A 16131-nucleotide genomic window follows, 5' to 3' on the forward strand; every position below is an offset into this window, starting at 1 on the left:
AAAAAAAAAAAAAAGACACATGGACCAATGGAACAGAATAGAGAAACCAGAAATAAGTCTACATATCTACAGTCAATTTATGTTCAGCAAAGTTGCCAAAAACATACACTGGGGTAAGGACAGTCTCTTCAATAAATGGTGCTGGGAAAATTGGAGATCCATACACAGAAGAATGAAATTGGATGCCTACCTCTCACCATCTACAAAAACCAGCTGAAGATGGATTCAAGATTTAAATGTAAGACCCAAAACTATGAAACTACTAGAAAAAAAAGACAGGGAAAACACTTCAGGAACCCAACAATTTAAAAATAAGTAATCCCATTAAAAAGTAGACAAAGGACATGAATAGACATTTCTCAAAAGAAGACATGCAATGGCCAACAGCTATATGAAAAAAAAAAAAAAAAAGAGCTCAACACCACTAGGTATCATCCAATCCAGCAATCCCGCTACTGAGTATTTACTCAAAGAAAAAGAAGTCAGTGTGTCAAAGGGATACCTGCATGCCCACATTTACTGCAGCACTATTCTCAACAGCAAAGATGTAGACACAACCTAAATGTCCACCAATGGATGAACAGATAAAGAAACTATGGTATATACCATCTCTTGCCAGTCAGCATAGCAATTATTAAAATGTCAAGAAACAACAGATGGTCACGAGGTTGTAGAAAAACAGGAACGCCTTTCCACTGTTGATGGGAATGTAAATTAGTTCAACCATTGTGGAAGACAGTGTGGCGATTCCTCAAAGATCTAGAATCAGAAATACCACTTGACCCAGCAATCCCATTACTAGGTACATACCCAGAGGAATATAAATCATTCTGTTACAAAGATACATGCACGCATATGTTCACTGCAGCACTATTCACAACAGCAAAGACATGGTATCAACCCAAATGCCCATCAATGATAGACTGGATTAAAAAAAGGTGGTATATATATACCATGGAATACTATGTAGCCATCAAAAAGAATGAGATCATGTCCTTTGCAGGAACATGGATGGAGCTGGGAGCCATTATCCTCAACAAACTGGCACAGGAACAGAAAACCAAACACTGCATGTTCTCACTTATAAGTGGGAGCTGAACAATGAGAACACATGGACACAGGGAGGGGGACAACATACACTGGGGCCTGTTGGTGGCACGGTGGGGGGAGGGAGAGCATTAGGAAAACTAGCTAATGCATACTGGGCTTAATACCTAGGTGATGGGTTGACAGGTTCAGCAAACCACCATGGCACAGGTTTACCTATGCAACACACCTGCACATCCTGCACATGTACCCCGGAACGTAAAATAATTTAAAAAGAAAAGAAAGAAAATGGGGTGTATGTATACACAAGGGAATACTATTTGGCCATGAAGAGTGAACTCATGTCATTTGCAGCAACATGGATGGAACTGGAGGTCGTTATGTTCAGTGAAAAAGCCAGACACAAAGACAAATTCTGCATGTTCTCACTGATGTGTCAGCTAAAAAAAAAAAAAGAGAAGAAAGAAAAAAAAAAGGTGGCTCTCATGGAGGTAGAGAAAAGAATGATAGATACTAGAGGATGGGAAGGATGTATGGGTGGGAGGGAGCAAGAGATGTTGGCTAGTGGGTGCAGGGAGCCGAAGGCCCGTGGGATGTAACCAACTCAGCATTCCACTGGAGGCTGTATGATCAAACAGCAAACTGTTTATCATGAACGCAGGATGTGAGCAAACTCACCACTGCTCCTGCCGACACAAGGTTTGCTGAAGGCCATCACCCCCTGGCACCGAGGTTATCTACTGCGACATCTAGAGCCTGGTGTTCAAGGAATGCAGCCTTGCAAGCCTACTCCAGACTGAGCAGCTGACCCCTTCCTTCCACCCTCCTTCTATCTCTTTTGCCTAATAAATATGGAGGGCTGTGCAAAGCTCAGGGCCCTTGTCCACTAGAGGCAAGGTGCCCCCTGACCCCTTCATCCAAATATACTTTTGTCTCTTGTCTTTTATTCCCGTGTTTGCCCCCTTTGTTCAGTTCCCCTAGGTGCATGAGGGTTACTTAGTTGCACCCCAAACAGCAACAGAATCGGGTGCCCCACAAGTGGATACAAACATACAGTTAGAAGAGTTAAGTTCTCACATTCCATAGTAGCACTGGGTGATCGTAGTCAGCAACAATGCACTGTGTATTTCACAGTAGATACAAGGGAAGACTTGAAATGCTTGCAATGTGGAAAGGATACTCAAGATGATGGACACCCCCAAATACCCTCACTTGATCATTACACAGTCTATGCATGTAACGAATACATGTACCCCATAAGTATGTAAATATTATGTATTAACAAAATATAGTTTTCGTCTATCAGGTTTAAAAAAACATATTTTAATAGTGTTGCTGAAAACACGGCAAACAGGCACTCTGGCATATTAAGAGTATAAATTGAGCTCAAGAGGTTTAATTCATCCATATCTAAATAAAAGGCATATACCTCTCAATCCAACAATTCCAATTCTAAGAGTTTATCCCACAGACACCATCACACCAAGGCACACATAAATGACATTCATGACAATGATTAGCTGCAAACAAAACGTTCCCCAGCTGGGGACGGTGGAATGCTAGGCCCGAGAGCATCCATACGGTGGGACATCATGCTGTGCATAAAGACAAGAGGGAGGCAGGTGGGTGGATACGGACCTCCCTTTAAAAAAGAAAGCAAAGGATGCATCAGCGTGTAAAACACGGTGACGCTCAGGTGTGCACCAAGTCACAGGGAGGAGACCTGAGTGATTTTTGCATCAGCGCCTTTGCCTGTCAGGAGGGAAAATAGCTGGACAAGAGGCAGGAAGATGACTGACTTTAAGTTGTATCCTTTTTTTTCTAAACCAGGTACACAGTTTTTTTTAAGATAGGGTCTTGCTGTGTTGCCCAGGCTGGAGTACAGTGGCACAATCACAGCTCATAGCAGCCTCAACCTCCCAGGCTTAAATGATCCTCACACCTCAGCCTCCCAAGTAGCTGGGACCACAGGCATGTGTCACCACGCCTACTTAATTTTTGTATTTTTTTGTAGAGAGAGGTTTTTGCCATGTTGCCCAGGCTGGTCTTGAACTCCCGGGCTCAAGTTATCTGCCTGCTTCAGCCTCCCAAAGTGCTGGGATTATAGGCGTGAGCCACCACACCCAGCTTTTTTTTTTTTTTTTTTTGAAACGGAGTTTCACTCTTGTTGCCCAGGCTAGAGTGCAATGGCACAATCTCGACTCACCGCAGCCTCCCTGGTTCAAACAATTCTACTGCCTCAGCCTCCTGAGTAGCTGAGATTACAGGCATGTACCACCATGCCTAGTTAATTTTGTATTTTTAGTAGAGCTGGGGTTTCTCCATGTTGGTCAGGCTGGTGTCGAACTTCTGACCTCAGGTGATCCACCTGCCTCGGCCTCCCCAAGTGCTGGGATTACAGGCGTGAGCCACCATGACCAGCCCCAGCCTTTTTAATTAAAAAATATGGTGGGGAAAAAATAATAGCTTACAAATGTGGCAATCATTTATAGTAGTTTGAAACGTGGACAATTTTTTTTTTTTTTTAACCTCTTCCTTCTAGCACTTTCTAGGGCCCTGATAAGTCATTTGTAGGGAGACTTCTAGTCCTTAGAACCTGAATTCTCATTCTGGTTTCACAAAAGAACAAACTATTCATTTGTACAAACTAGGATTAAAAGTTTCTCAGAGCCAGGTAAGGCATTGTCAGGTCCACTGGCCCCAGCCCTGCACATACCCTAAAAAGGTTGAGTGCCCAGAGGCAGAACCATGCACCAAGAGAAGCCCATGGAGAGAGCTGCATCCCCCCGGCTTCCAAGCCCGGGCCAGTGCCCTTTCTCTAAGTGCACCACCTGGAGGTAGGTCCACTTGTGATCTGCAGTCTCCTTAGAACAAGCTCAGGGTAGAAAGCATGTGAGTGGACAAAGTCCTAACCTTTGCGGCAGCCTAGGCAGAAGCAGCAATGAAGGATCATCAAGGCACAGACACTGACGGACCTTTATTTTAATTTTTTTTGAACTGAGGCATCATGGCAATTTAATAGTGAGGTATTTAGTTGCATTTTTATAAAAAACATTCCAAAACAAAGTGATAACAGGGACCTAAATTCCTTGGACTCATGGTAGAGATGTTTGAGCATCCTAATATTCTACATCTGCCAACATGTCAGTTCGGAAGATTACAATGTTCCCCACAAGCCATTAAAAACTGGCCAAGGACAATCAGTCATGACTAAGTCCTTGCCTGCATCACGCTCCTGCTCCTCCACACACTGTCTGAGCGTGCACTTTTCTTTTGAAGGCTAATTTACAAGACATTCTGCCTGAGTCAGGGTATTGCTAAGTGGAAGGTTTGATGAACCTTCTAGTAGAAAATGCAGGGCCTACAAAATGCGAACAGCTAGATTTACTATGGCTTATAATCAAGGCAAACTATATAATAAGAGGTTGTATTTTCATCAGATCTGCAACAGGTCAAAGCTTACGGCAAAAGACAAAAGGCAGAGGTATGTATCTTAGAGACAAGCTCACAGTGCCTTTAAAGTGGAGAATTCTCGTAGCCAACTGGTGACTCACCATGTGTTGTTATCCAGACGTGGGCAGATGGCAGCTCTGCTGACCCAACAACCCACCTACATGATATTCAGCATTTTGGGATCACCGGACCTTGTTTAAAGCGAGTTTACACTGCTGAATTTTCCATCATCCCCCTTGCGAGCAGCCCTGGGCAAATGGCTGTACCAACAACTGTTGACTCAGGCACCAGTCCCCGGAGGTCTAGGACCCAGGCCAGCACCGAGGCCTAGACAGGTGTGACTCAGGTGCTGGTTCCTAGAGGTCTAGAACCCAGGCCAGTCACTCACCACTGATTTATGGAATGGACCATGTATCTATTTATCAACCAAGCTCCCAAACTTAGGGCGCCCAGTGTCCCTACCTTGAAGTTAGCAAGAGAACCACAACTTTGCTTCTCTGTAGACAGATCTCCCAACTTTCCCATCTATTCATGACACACATTCATTTAAAAACAGCTGAGAGAGCTGGGTGTGGAACCTTAATTACAAACACCTTCTGAGGACTCACGCCACCACAAGACCATGTTACCTCAGTCTCCTGCCTCCATTTCCCCATTTTATACAGTTCATGCTTTTAAATACAGAACTCCCATGCCATTGGAAGCTGTTCTCAGAAAGCGTCGAGATTCATCCAGATGCCTCTGTCCCTTACCCGTCAGAACAGACCATCAGGTCCCACCTTCTAACAGGATGGCCTGAGTGAGGCCATATGAACCTCAGCGGGAGGAAGCCCCTCCTCAATAGAGAAGTTGCACCCCCAACAAACGCTAATGCCAGCGGAATTCCCTAATGCCAGCGGGGGTCTGAAAGGTCTCAGCTGCTTAGGATTTCATTAGTAAAAAAGAACAAAGTGTAAGATTGAGTTACTAATTTGACACTTAAGATTTCTCGGAGAGATCCTGAGAGTGACCCTGTAGGGCAAAAAATAAAATTTAAAAAACGTCTATTTCTGGGAGATCCACCCATCAGTCAGGACACGGCTTCAGAGGGCGTCTTGTTGGCACATCTGGGACTACCTGGCTGTGATCCATTAAACCATGGGGGAGGGAAGAGGGGCTGCAGGCGGTGCCCTCTACCCAGAGGAATCCAGGAAGGCTCAGGCGGCTCCTCATTCATCGTCTGGGATTTCCCGGAGCCCTTCGCTGTGGCGCGACCGCCCACTGATCTCCAGCAGGGCCTGGGCTTCAGGGTCCGCGTCCAGGATGCTCTTGTTGCCCTTGGCCTTGAGAATAGAAGAGAAGAAAGGGTGGGTATGTTCCATGATGGCCCAACAACAGGCAGCGGCTTCCTGCTAGTTTTCCAGCCTTCTCGGGTGGAATCGACTCTGGTTCCCCCTAAGGCCCCTCCCACTCTGGGATTCAATGGCTGGGTGGGTAGGAGGTATTACAGGAGGTTCAGGGGTCAATAGCAAATCAGGTGCGGAACCAGGGAAGAAGGAACCCCAGACCTTCCTCTTGTAGGTGGGCAGAGAGAATGAAGGGCCACCTGGGCTCGCACTTGAGGACCACCCCCCGGCTTCCCAGGGCTGCTCTACTAAACCGCCCACAAATCCCAGACAAGACTTCCAGCCATGCATCTCCTGGCATCCAAACCAGCGTTAGCTGCCAGGATCAAATTTGTGATAAACTATCTGCAGACAGAAGAGTAAAGGGGGTAATGGTAAGAAAACGGAGAAAGGCCCCCAGGCTCAAGAGGCCATCCTGGGAGGCAGAGGATGGCTCCACTCACCAACTGCTCCTCTGAAGGGTCTCCAACCGCCCACACCTCCATCTTATCAAACTGGAAGTTCTCCTGGGCTGACAGCTGCGGGCTGTTGTACGTGGTGCACGTGGGCTTAGCTCTGCTGTGTCCTTTCCCAAAATCAACATCCACCCAAAGCCCAAAGTAATTGTGCTGCCCCCCCATCCCCTGCAAAGGAAGCCAGGACAGAGAACAGCATCAGCAACTCCTCAGGACCTGCGGACATCAAATACCACGAGCCAGCCTCTCACCTTAAGTACCAGCCTGAGACAGGGCGGGTGAGTGTGAATGCATGCCATCATCTATGTTTTCCTTAACTGCGAAATATATCAATTGCTGCCATTTAAGCATCCCATGCCAAGTGATTAGAACAGTCATCTATGTCTCCAGACACCCACCCACGGCTCTTTCTCAGGAGGATTTGCTTGCTGAAAGCACAAGTGACGTCAGAGAATTAAAAATGTTAAATATATATATAGAAAGAGACCTCCAGGGCCCAGGGTCCCACTCAGTTAAGATAAGGGGAGAAGGGAACACAGAAGCTGATACTGCAAACCCCCCATGTTGGGGCACCAGTGCTCCCGCTTCCGTGCAGCGATCCTCACCCCGAGACAGACTGGGAAACTCAGCTCTGAGTGTGTGGCTTACAGGATGAAGAGGCAGACCCAGAGGCAGACGCGAACCCCTGTGCCTTCCACCCCCAGTCACATGGCTGGGCTCTGAGCTGTTCAACCTCACCCTGCCGAGAACCTCCTCTGGTCCCTGGTAGGCCTGGAACACCTGGCACGCCCTAGTTCTGACCTTGGGCAACAAGAGACCCGATCACACTGTCCAGAGTTGACAGTCGGAGCCGCTCTGTCCCTCAGGGCCAATGACGAGCGATGACCGGGGCCTGCCAAGTGCTCCCTGTGAGGCTGGCACCCTCTCTCCTGCCGCCACCAGATCGCCCTTTCCAGAAGATGCCAGGTGTTCTAGGTGGCCCAGCCACGCCCCTCCCTCTCTCCAGGGCATCAGTGTGGTAAGCCTGGGAAGGACACTGGCCCCTCTAGCGGACCAGCCTTCTCTGCCCTCAGCTCTGCAGACACAGGACTGGGTTTTCCCAGTAAGAGCTTTCTGTCAAGTAGCAGAGGAAAGAAATCGGCAGGGGAGCTGGCAGGAGTAAGCTGGGCTTTGGCGTAGATGCTGCCCCAGCTCCTGCCCTCGGGACCCATGCCCACCTGCTCCCTGTACCTGGCCTAGGCCTCCCCTACTTCCCTGTGCTTCCTGTGCCACGTCACCAAGCTGAAGCGAGGGCTGGACAGGAGCCATGGTCACCCCAACTGGGGCCCCACATGCTGTCTCCTGAGCTGCCGGCCGTCCATTCCCCTCAGTCCAGCACTCCCAGGTATGAGGCAGGCCAGTGACGTGCAGGGACGGGTCTGGCGCTAACACTACCCCTAGCCTCAAAGGCCACAAACCAATCATCTGAGGGCCAGAAAAAGGGGCTAAGTGCGCCATCTGCACACAAACCACAGAGAAGCCCCAGCAGAGGCCACATCCTTCTCTAAGGGAAATCCTGGCCCAGCTGTCACCACCCCCAGCACCGGCCCTGGAGGCAGAAGGAACTGGACATGGCGTGTGTGAGGACATGAATGCCACGCGCCCTGCCCTGATCTGTGGAGCTGAGCCTCGGGGTTGATGCCTTCGCGGGGGGACATCACCACGGTGAGACCCCCACGCTCCGCCCAGGCTCACCAGTCCATTCGGGATCGTCTGCTGTCCGTGGTTCAGGTACATGTAGTGGTCGTTGTAGCCTGTGTGTGTGTACACGGCCATGCTGGGACAGATGGAGAACAGGAAGCATCTGTCATCCCCTGAAAGTGGCCAGAGAACAAAACAAACAGGGTCAGTGTCTGAGCCGGTCCCAGAGGGCCAGAAACGCCAGTAAGCTGCGGCTCAGGAAGCAGCACGGCCAAGACCCCTCACCCATAACCAGGTGTCGGCAGACCGGGGGTTGGGACAAGCTGCTGGGGACCCAGGTGGATGAGCTGGGGGTGCAGGGATTAGAGGGACAGCTAGTAAGGAACGGGACATCTTTGAGCTCTGGCCGGGGGAGCAGAGATCACAACTCTGCCCACTGTCTGGAGTCGGTCCAGGCTGGCCAAGCACATGCAAGCCAGAAAGAACAGGCTTCCTTTAGCTTATGAGCGAGGAGCAGGCGGTCAGTCCGCAGAGACCAAGGCCTCCAGCACAGCCTACCCGAGCAGGCAAGTGACGCTGCATGGTGCTGAGCCTGGCCTGAAAGAACACACCATGCAGAGAGAGAAAACCTGCGGGTGCAGAGCTGCCCCGCGGGGCACAGCCTGGGAAAGGTGGTCATCCACCCTCGCCCACAGGCATGCGGTGGGCACATAGGCCATTAGAAGAAAGGTACCAGTCAAAACTCTGGAAACTACGGGTCCCCAGTCTCAGAGACTCCTTCCCTCCATAAGCACCTCAGCACTGGGGAGAGGGCCATAGGCCAGGCCTCATCCTCAGAGCTCCCAGCGAGGGGCGTTTCCCACCATGTTCTGAGGACTTGGCCAAAAGGGCTGCCCGCCTGGACACCAGCATACACAAGTGTCACAACAAGCCGGAAGGCTGCTCATAGGAATTTGGGGTTGGGCTAGTCATCCGGGGGGAAAGAAGTCACAGGAAGAAAATTGGGGGCACCATGGTAGAATGTAGATAAGAAGGAGGCACCAAGACCAGGAGGCTGGAAGAGGATGATGGCCCTGAGCAAGCAAACAGGGCCCAGTCTGTAGTGTGGGCTGACACCACCCAAGGCCTCCAATCTAGAAAGATCCCCGGGGGGGCCTCTGTCATCCTGGAGGCTTCTGGGAGGCAGCTTCCAAGGTCAAGAGGGAGGCCCTGAAACAGACCCCCCGCATGGAGAAGGGATCCCATGAGGACAAGGCGTGGGACAGGTAGGCAACAGTGGGGCTTGAGAGCGTCGGGCGGAGGAAGGAAGGTAGCTAGGCTAGAAAGTTCCACCAGAACCAGCTAAGAGAAGGACTTTACTCTGGGCTAAAGACTGAGGCTTGCTTCACTGGGGTTTCAGCAGCCTCAGAGGCTTGAGGGCAGGTTTAGACGCCGCCATGAATAGCTCAGTCACACCCGACTGTATTGGCCCCACCCAACCCTCCTGCGCTGGACTTCAGGTACGCGGCCGTTTGCTTTGCAATCCTGAGCCTGTCATACTGCGGAGCAAGGTGGCGGGGCCATGGAGCTCAGGCTTTGGCTGCGTGGGCCCAGATGCCAGTCCACCCCCAAGGGCCGTTCTCCATGGGGAAGGCCAGGTGGGGGAAGCATCACTTCCCAGGATACAGGGCAAGGACCTGAGGAGTTATGGTTACCTGAAAAAAAAAAAAGTCATGCCAACAGCAAGGGCTCCTCATCTCATTCTCATAAAACAATACTCAAGCATGCCGCCGCCACCTGGCGCCCGGCCGCTGAGGAGCTGCCTGCCCACGCAGCATGGTTTCATGTACTTCTGAGGAACTGAGGCCCAGAAAATTAATCAGTCACCTTGCCCAGGGACAGAGCTAGGACTCAAAATCCTGTGTTCAATCCAAAGCCTTGGGTCTTTTCAACTACTGCACAGAAAACACAAGCAAAAGAGGCTCTAAGTATAATCAATTCTTCTTTCCTCAAATAAAACTAAGAAAACAGTCCTTTAAAAAGGTTGATGAAGCCACATCGCCCCACAGTGAAAGATCCTCCATACTCAAGGAGGGGGCCACCTTCCTCAGCATTTGCCTTGTTTGCCCCACAGCTACTAAATCCCTTAAAGTCTCAGATATTAGAGGTCATTATTTCCAGGAGAAGCGGACAGCACGCTCTCTGAACTTGACCCAAAGTCCATGGATTTGTACCATACATGGTGCGAGGCTGCCCTCTGCTGTTATTTTCCGAGTGCAGACACGTACTGCAACAGAATGAATTCGGGTTTGAAAACGTGGCCACTGCATTTTTCCCGCATGCTTCAGGAAGATTAAGTCTGCTTGTTAATAAAACATGAAGAGCCGGCAGAGTCCATCTGAAATTAACATTAAGGGCTCTGGAGGTAGCAGCAGCTTTAACCTGATCATGATGCTCAGGGTCTTTTGACATCCTCAAGCCGAGCCTTCAGCTGTGTAGTGAGAGGCAGAGCAATGTGTCATTTCCCCGGAGCCTGAGGCTGGGCTGGTGCCCCATGCCTGTGACACGGAGGCAGGGAAAGGTAGGTGTGCAGAGGACAGTGGCCATGGCAAGGCTGAGGCTGCTGTCTCTAGAAAGGCCCACCAGCAGGGCTGGCACCTGGAAACTTTGATTTGGGGAGAATTCCTACCATTCCTAGAACTAAGATAAAGATCTAGAACATCCTGAAACCTCGATAGAAATCAAACCCTAGAAACAATGCGATCTAGGAGATAGAGGTGCCCAACTCTCAACCTGGGACCCCTGCTACCTGTCCCAGCCAGATGCCACCTAGCCTCTGCTGAAAGTTCTCCTGCAGGGGCAACTCCACCCGGACATAGTTCCCGGCGTCCAGAACCTCTGCCTGGTGGAGAGATGACCATTCCAGAGGTGCGGGGTGAGATACAGGATGTACGGGGGAGTGACGAAGGCAAACCCTGGGGATGGTGGCCCACTCTCGAGTACAGAGGACAGCCCACTGATGGGCGATGCGTCTGTCAACGTTTCAAAAACCTATTTATTTATTTATTTATTTATTTAGAGATGGAGTCTCACTCTGTCGGCCGGGCTGGAGTGCAGTGGTGTGATCTCGGCTCACTGCAACTCTGCCTCCCAAGTTCAAGCGATTCTCAAGCCTCAGCCTCCCATGTAGCTGGGATTACAGGCGTGCACCACCATGCCAATTTTTGTACTTTTAGTAGAGACGTGGTTTCACCACGTTGGCCGGGCTGGTCTCGAATGCCTAACCTCAAGTGGCCCACCTGCCTCGGACTCCAAAGTGCTGTGATTACAGGCTTGAGCCACCGCGCCTGGCCTTATTATTTTATTTTTTTAAAGAGAGAGACGAAGTCTCACTATGTTGCCCATGCTGGTCTCAAACTCCTGGGCTCAAGTGATCCTCCCACCTCAGCCTCCCAAAATGCTGGGATTCCAGGTGTGAGCCACTGCGCCTGGCCTGTGTTTTAAATAATTTTAAAGGACCGTTTTCATCAGAATATTCTTCCTTAAGGGAAAGAGGAGAATTTACTTAGAGCCTTTCATCCAGTACATTCAAGGTCATGCAGAAAGCTTCCAAATTCCAACAAGCAAACACACATGGTGGTGGGGGCAGGGGCAGGAAGGCCCAGGGAAGGAAAACATCAGATCTGAACCAATCAGCATCTCCTGGTCCCCTCCGAGGGATCTGTGGCTTGACTTCTCCCATGCCCTGTAGAGCCAGCACCGTGTAATAACCGGGCCTGTGTCCTCACCTGAAAACTGGGGGTCACACAGTCTGTCCTGAAGAACTATGATGTGATAAACACCACTGAGTAGCATCACATTTTCCTATCGCCCCAACTGCGTCTAGAGAAACACTTGGAGAAGATGGGAGAGCCGCATTTAGCACTCCCGCCCTCTCCCTTTCTCCAGAGCTCTTTGCCTGGGCTGTGCCACTCCTCGAGGTTCAGGTTACCAAGTCTTACCTTGAAACTGAGGCTTCACCTCCCAGGAGCAAGAGGCAAACCCACCAAACACATGCTTGTCATGGTCCTCAAGGACAGCCACACAGGGCCCCCGGTGAGTGATGTGGCCGCAGAGCTGGGAGAAGCTGTGTCCGTGGAGCTCAGATGAAAAGAGCAGGCGCCAGCAGTGCCGCTGCTCCCGAGGCAGGTGGGCGTTGATGTACATGACAGAGAGAATGTCCAGGATGCTCTCAAAACCCCTGCCCTGGTCCACTTGACGCTCGGGGACCAGGGTAGTCAGATCCAGGGATGAGCACAGGACGAGAAAGCCCTTGTGAATGACCACACTCAGGAATATGGCCACGTGGGGGACCCTGGACACCCAGTCCTCGATCACGGCTCGGTCACAGTCACAGTCCAGCCACTGGGGCCCCAGAAACCTCTTGCCATCTAGGGGAATGGGAACAGTGAGCATTAGCGGGGCTGTTATGTCACCGTATAGCTACTATCTAAACCCACACTGAGTACGGGAGCCATCAGCCACGTTGCAATTACGGAGCACACAAAACAGGGCTCGTGTGAACTGACAGGTGCCGGAAGTGTAAAAGGCACACCTGATTTCAAATACTTGGTATGAAAAAAATGTAAATTATCTCAATTTTTAAATATTCATTACATTTCAAAATTGTATTTCGGACATAATTATTAGAATCAGTTTCCCCTGTTTCTCTTTACCCTTTTAACATGGTCCCTAGAAAAGTGAAAATTTCACATGGGGCTTGCTTTGTCTGTTGGCCAACACTGATCTCAACAATCCGACTTCAACATTTTTCTCTCCTCTCCAAGCAGCATTTCAGAGCCCGTCGAGATGGCGGTGCCCTGGCAATGGGGCTGGAATACATGCCTGAGCTACACCTGGAGCCGCTCATCAGAGGGTGTCTGTCCTGCCAAGGTCACTGGAAGGGCATTGTTGCCAGCCAGTCAAGGGGCTGGTAGGGCACTTCCTGGGACTCCTGTAGTTTATCTGGGAAGAGCGGGTTTCATTCACCACTAATCAGGCTTAATCATACAGCACTTGGAGTCCTATTTTCCATCCCTCACCCACTAAGAGTGGAGGTGACAGGGTAAGAGCGTGGGAGCACACACCTGGGACTCCAAAGCTGGTTTCAAACTCAAGCTCAGGAACAGCATGACCATGCCAAGATCTGCACCTCTGTGCCTCAGTTTCCTCAGGTGGAAAATGGAGGTAAGGCCAGAACCTGCCCTGCTTGGTTATTACAAGGACCAGAGGAGCTTTTACATTTTAAGCTCTTGCTGACACAAAGGCTCCATTTACAGCGATTATAATTTCCAGCCTAGTGAAAATTTGAATCTAAGCTGAAATAACATTTTGTCTCAGGCCCATTTTATTAAGCAGAAAATGTAAAACTACTTCCCAACTTCTGATATTTCGAAATTCCTATCGTTTCCATTTATTTTTCAAACAGTTTCATTTCTCATTACTTATATATTACTTGAAACCTTAAGGATAATTTTAATCGTCTGAATTAACTTTCTCTACTTCAATGACAAACGTTAATTTTTATTTTCATGATTCTTTTAAAATATACTAATTCTAGAGGGGTGCAGTGGTTCACGCCTGTAATTCCAGCACTTTGGGAGGCTGAGGTGGGTGGATCACCTAAGGTCAGGAGTTCAAGACCAGCCTGACCAACATGGTGAATCACCCCATCTCCACTAAAATACAAAAAAAAAAAAAAAAATTAGTCGGGTGTAGTGGCGGGCGCCTGTAATCTCAGCTGCTTGAGAGGCTGAGGCAGGAGAATCACTTGAAACTAGGAAGCAGAGGTTGTAGTGAGCCAAGATCGCTCCACTGGACTCCAGCCTGGGCAACAAGAGTGAGACTCCATCTCAAAAAAAAAAAAAGAAAAACTACTAATTGTAGACACATGAACAGTTTATCCATAAGACAAATTACTGATACTTTTAAAATTCTTTCCAAGTTCCACATACCTCTTCTGAATTAATTTCTGAAATATAACCTATTTTCAAGCTGTACTTTAAAATCTCGCTTTAAAACAAAAGAGCAACATATTTATAAAGCAAGTCTGCTTTGCAATGTGATTTGCCACAAGGTTTTTTTTAATCCCAAGTAAATATAAATATATACTCCTTCTCACTCAACAGCAGAATACACATTCTTCTCACATGTGCTTTAACCACTACCCTGAAGTCATCATATAATAGGCCATAAATGATGTATCAACGAATTTTAAAGGATTGAAATCATACAAAGTATGTTCTCTAAACATAATGAAATGAAATTAAAACTCAATACTAGAGGGCAATTTGGGGCATTCATAGGCATGGAGAAATTAAATAACATACTTTTACATAGTCAATAGGCCAAAGGAAAAAATCCTAAGGAACATTAGAAAATATTGAGATCAATGAAAATAAAAACATAACCTATCAAAACTGATGGCATACAGCTAAGGCGCTGCTGAAAGGGAAATTTGCAACTGTAAATGCTGATATGAAAAAGAAGATCTCAAATCAATAACCTAATATTCTACCTTAAGAAACTAGAAAGAGAAGACCAAACAAATTTAAAGCAAACAGAAGGAAGAAAATAAAAGCTTGGGGAAAATAAAGCAGAAACTAGAAAGACAACAGAAAATTAATGAAACTAAAAGCTGGTTCTTCAAAAAGAACCAACAAAAATGTGAAAAACCTTTAGCTAGACTGACTAAGGACAAACGGACAAGACACAAATGCTTCATATCAGTAATGGAAGTGGGGACATCACTGTTGCTTTTGGGAAAATAAGGAGGATTATTTAAAAATATGCCAACAAACTAGAAACCTAGGGGAAGGTTCGAGGGCTCACGCTTTCTGCTTTCAAAGCTTTACTACACAGCTACAGTCATGGAGACAGCGGGTACCGCTCTACAGCAAAAGACCTAAATCACCGAGTCCACGCACACTTGCCTTGCAGCTTCATCTCAGAGAGCAGCTGAGCAGCCAGCACCTGCACCCGGGGGGCGGGCCCTGGGGCTTCCTTCCCAGTCCAGCCTCTCAGCTCCTGTCGGTGGCTTAGCACATGCACCACTGAGCCAACCAGATCCTCTGTAAACTTTAAGATCACAATTTTACCATTAAAAACAGTTCCACCGTAACCTGAGACCTCTGTCATGTCCACATGGAGAATGGCAATTTTCTTTAATGCCAACTATGATGGGCCATAATGTGGGGAAAGGTCATGTAATGTATGTAGTTACTCTTTTTTCTAATGATACACTTGGCTGGCCTAGAAGTTTTCCCAAAGCCTTCATCCAGGACTTCTGACCTCAGCCCAACAGTATTGGGGTTTAGGGCTCCCCGAGGATGGACAGCTCCACAATGCCTACTGTCTTCATTGCTCAAACCAACAGGATGATTTGCTGAGGCCCAGGAGCTCCCTCCTCCAGAAAATCCCTGATCTCCTCAAATTTGGTTGAGATCTAAGGTTTATTGTGCTGAGTTTCACTTGCTTCCAAAAAGAAAGGCAAGTCTTCCTGTTTCCGCAACGACAGAGGGCAGGCAACTACTTTCTGGAGTTGCTGCTCGCTTCCAACAGAGAAGACGAGTTTGAGGTTTTCCTGCTTCTAAGATGGCAGAGGGCAGTCTGCAGCCTGGGCCCCATCCCTAGGAAAGTAGCTGAATTGGGGTTTTGTCTTAAACATTCTCCTGACGACTAAAACTTAAGATTAACAACCAACTGGTCTTCATTTCTCCTTACCATGAGCGCACTCAGTAATTGTAGAAAGCGTGTGAGCGCGTGTTTGTTTTGCTGAACTGTTTTTATTTGTGGTTTCTGTTTTGTTGTTTCAGTCTGTTTCCCATTTGGTTTGATCAACTCTGCCTGACTTGGTCAAATCCAAATTATGGGGAAACAAGGTCTCTGAACTGGCTAAATTCCCACAGCTGGGGAAAAAAAGAAGAAAAGAACAAGGCTACCAAAAGGAAAAAAAGATTTTGACTGCCTGAGGGGCTTTATTTCCATAACCTTTGCCAGCCAGGCCCAAACTGAAAGACCGAGGGCAGCCGCCCCGCACTCTCGCTCAGTAGCTAAGTTTCTGTCCTTCTTTTTTTTTTTTTTTTTTTTTTTTT

General features: G+C 48.4%; 1 protein-coding gene across 2 annotated transcripts in view; it reads right to left on the reverse strand.

The window, feature by feature from the left end:
• Positions 1 to 5453: 5453 nt before the first annotated feature.
• Positions 5454 to 16131, reverse strand: part of TLDC1 (TBC/LysM-associated domain containing 1) — a 25037-nt gene continuing 14359 nt past the window's right edge. For both annotated transcript variants that reach the window (XM_011971384.1, XM_011971377.1), the window contains 5 exons: positions 14971 to 15115; positions 12001 to 12429; positions 8075 to 8193; positions 6329 to 6508; positions 5454 to 5822 (listed from right to left, as the gene is read on the reverse strand). In XM_011971384.1, coding sequence (XP_011826774.1) covers positions 5709 to 5822; positions 6329 to 6508; positions 8075 to 8193; positions 12001 to 12429; positions 14971 to 15115 — 987 coding nt within the window. In that variant the 3' untranslated portion in view covers positions 5454 to 5708. The remainder of the gene's footprint in view (positions 5823 to 6328; positions 6509 to 8074; positions 8194 to 12000; positions 12430 to 14970; positions 15116 to 16131) is intronic.

The sequence above is a fragment of the Mandrillus leucophaeus genome, unplaced genomic scaffold (genome assembly GCF_000951045.1).
Source record: "Mandrillus leucophaeus isolate KB7577 unplaced genomic scaffold, Mleu.le_1.0 Scaffold10, whole genome shotgun sequence".
NCBI classification, from domain to species: Eukaryota; Metazoa; Chordata; class Mammalia; order Primates; family Cercopithecidae; genus Mandrillus; species Mandrillus leucophaeus.